The sequence below is a fragment of the Eriocheir sinensis genome, chromosome 21 (assembly GCF_024679095.1).
Source record: "Eriocheir sinensis breed Jianghai 21 chromosome 21, ASM2467909v1, whole genome shotgun sequence".
In the NCBI taxonomy this organism is placed as follows: Eukaryota; Metazoa; Arthropoda; class Malacostraca; order Decapoda; family Varunidae; genus Eriocheir; species Eriocheir sinensis.
The window spans coordinates 18,452,778-18,455,778 of NC_066529.1; the positions used below are offsets into that span (position 1 = coordinate 18,452,778).

A 3,001-nucleotide genomic window follows, 5' to 3' on the forward strand; every position below is an offset into this window, starting at 1 on the left:
GGTCCGCGGATTCGTACCCAAGCATGCTAATTACTGCACCACAGATCATTAACCCACCTAACCCACTAACCAATAACTAATAACCATATAACTAACTAACCGACCCACAAACTCGTATCCCGCCCAGGTGTGCAGCCTCACCTGACCTTTACCTGAGCCGCCCTACTGCATCGATCGTGAACCTATCTAGCAATTATCTGCACAGTTCATCAGTCCACAGTGAGACAATGTGTTCTTGAAGTATAGATCTACATTACTTGGCATTACCTAGCTGCCACCATCAACTGCTGATTCTCTATAACGTTAATTAATGAGCCGGAGCCCTGGGTCATGCGCGGCCCATGGTCACCTGTCCCCACGCTAGCCTTCAGGCTTCACTTTTTCCTGAGACTGGCGATGATATCCCTCACAGTCGGAAGGCATGCAAGTAGACTCAGGGCTGGAAAGAATACATAGATAATACTCTGCCTGGATAGTAGTGAATAGTAGTATAGGTACTGATGAGCGCCGGACAGTTCCAAGGCATGATTATAACCCTTCATGCTTCCATATGTTTCCTGAGACCTGGCGAAGATCTTTCTCACCATTAGAAAAATACAAGTAGACTCAGAGTCACATACAGTACATAGATAACACCCTGGCTGGATAATATTTGACGGAGGACAGTCCCGACGCCAAGACAGGACCCCGCGGCAAGATGGCAGCCGTAGCCGAGCCCCTGACCCTCCAGCAAGGTATTTAGCGTTTATTTCGTCCCCAGCGTGTCCAGGATTACTTTATTGATACTTATATACCTTTAGTCACGGATAGAACCTGTAGAATAAGCTTTGGGGATGGGTCTGGTCGCCTGTATGTGTGTATTCAGTAGTGCTTTAAGGGAGGCGATCGGGGTTTATTTATGAGTCTGCCTGTCTTTATTTATTTATTCATGTCTTTATATATGAGTCTTTACCTGTCTTTATTCATGAGTTTCTACCTGTCTATTTATGAATTCCTACCTGTCTATTTATGAGTCTACCTGTCTTTATCTATGAGTTTCTACCTGTCTATTTACGAGTTCCTACCTGTCTGTATTTATGAGTACTACCTGTCTTTATCTATGAGTTTCTACCTGTCTATTTATGAGTTCCTACCTGTCTGTATTTATGAGTCTACCTGTCTTTATCTATGAGTTTCTACCTGTCTATTTACGAGTTCCTACCTGTCTGTATTTATGAGTACTACCTGTCTTTATCTATGAGTTTCTACCTGTCTATTTATGAGTTCCTACCTGTCTGTATTTATGAGTCTACCTGTCTTTATCTATGAGTTTCTGCCTGTCTATTTATGAGTTCCTACCTGTCTATTTATGAGTTTACCTGTCTTTATCTATGAGTTTCTACCTGTCTATTTATGAGCTCCTACCTGTCTGTATTTATGAGTCTACCTGTCTTTATCTATGAGTTTCTGCCTGTCTATTTATGAGTGCCTACCTGTCTGTATTTATGAGTTTACCTGTCTTTATCTATGAGTTTCTACCTGTCTATGAGTTCCTACCTGTCTGTATTTATGAGTCTTTACCTGTCTTTATCTATGAGTTTCTACCTGTCTATTTATGAGTGCCTACCTGTCTGTATTTATGAGTTTACCTGTCTTTATCTATGAGTTTCTGCCTGTCTTTATTTATGAGTCTACTTGTCTTTATTCATGAGTTTCTCCCTGTTTTTACTCAGTGATGTGAAAGGGGTAACAATTTTTAGCCTGTCCGTAGTGAGGAATTAGCGAGATAAGCACAGGAGCCTTGATAACACCCACACTTGCCCCTCGCCCTCAGCTCACCCACTACACCCCTCACAGTTCACCCACACCACCCCTCACAGCTCATCCACACCACCCCTCACAGCTCACCCACACCATCCCTCACAGCTCATCCACACCACCCTTCACAGCTCACCCACTATGCCCCTCACAGCTCACCCACACCACCCCTCACAGCTCATCCACACCAACCCTCACAGCTCACCCACAATGCCCCTGACAGCTCACCCACACCACCCCTCACAGCTCATCCACACCAACCCTCACAGCTCACCCACAATGCCCCTGACAGTTCACCCACAATGCCCCTCACAGCTCATCAACACCACCCCTCACAGCTCATCCACACCACCCCACACAGCTCTCGTACAATGCCCCTGACAGTTCACTCACAGTGCCCCTCAGAGCTCACCCACATTGCCCCTCATCTCACCCACAATGCCACTCACAGTTCACCCACAATGCCCGTCAGAGCTCACCCATACCACCCCTCACAGCTCACCCGTACCACCCCTCACAGATCACCCTCACTGGTCACCGCCCCTCTCTCCCCTCTCGCCCCAGACAGTTCACCAACAATGCCCCTCACTGGTCACATTCTTCTTTTGACCTGTTCTGCATTGCATTGCTTCTTAGGTCCACCACGTTTCTTCTTCACACTTATAAAACCTTCACTATGCTTCACCATGCACTGAGCTCTGTTTTTCCATATACTTTGCTTGCAGTCTTACTTTTCTTATTTCTTTTTTGTTAGTAGTTTCCTTGTTTCAGTTCTTAAATTAATGGCTCTTCTCTTTGCCTTTTCAGATGTCAAGAGAGCAGTTGAATTACTTGACAAATTACAGAAGAGTGAGTTGGTATTAATTAGTATTCTGAGAACTATACAGAAACTTTTATCTTTTACTTTTTAGTGGCAACACCATTTAAGTATTGAAATAGTCCAAACAAAATTCATCAAGTTGTTGATTCTTCAGTAACTCTCAAAGATAAGATCCATCATCATGATCTAGCAATTCAGGACTTAAGATATAATCATTGAATATTCAGTTGTAATATTGTCCAGCTACCTATATTTTGTGTTTTTGTTAAAGAAATAACATGAAATTGTTTCACTTACCCTAGCTGGAGAAATACCTTCAGCCAAGCTAGCAGCCCTTCAGCGAGTGCTTCAGTCCGAGTTTCTGACAGCAGTGCGGGAAGTGTA

General features: G+C 44.1%; 1 protein-coding gene across 2 annotated transcripts in view; it reads left to right on the plus strand.

The window, feature by feature from the left end:
- Positions 1 to 561: 561 nt before the first annotated feature.
- The window catches only part of LOC127001788 (protein lin-7 homolog C-like), an 11,308-nt gene continuing 8,868 nt past the window's right edge, over positions 562 to 3,001 (plus strand). Inside the window, exons 1-3 of one of the 2 annotated variants that reach the window (XR_007755449.1) lie at positions 562 to 734; positions 2,605 to 2,646; positions 2,920 to 3,001. Coding sequence is in view for 1 of the 2 variants with exons in the window: in XM_050866956.1 (XP_050722913.1) it covers positions 698 to 734; positions 2,605 to 2,646; positions 2,920 to 3,001 (161 nt within the window). In the remaining variant the exon portion in view is untranslated. The remainder of the gene's footprint in view (positions 735 to 2,604; positions 2,647 to 2,919) is intronic. The other variant, XM_050866956.1, reaches the window with a different exon arrangement.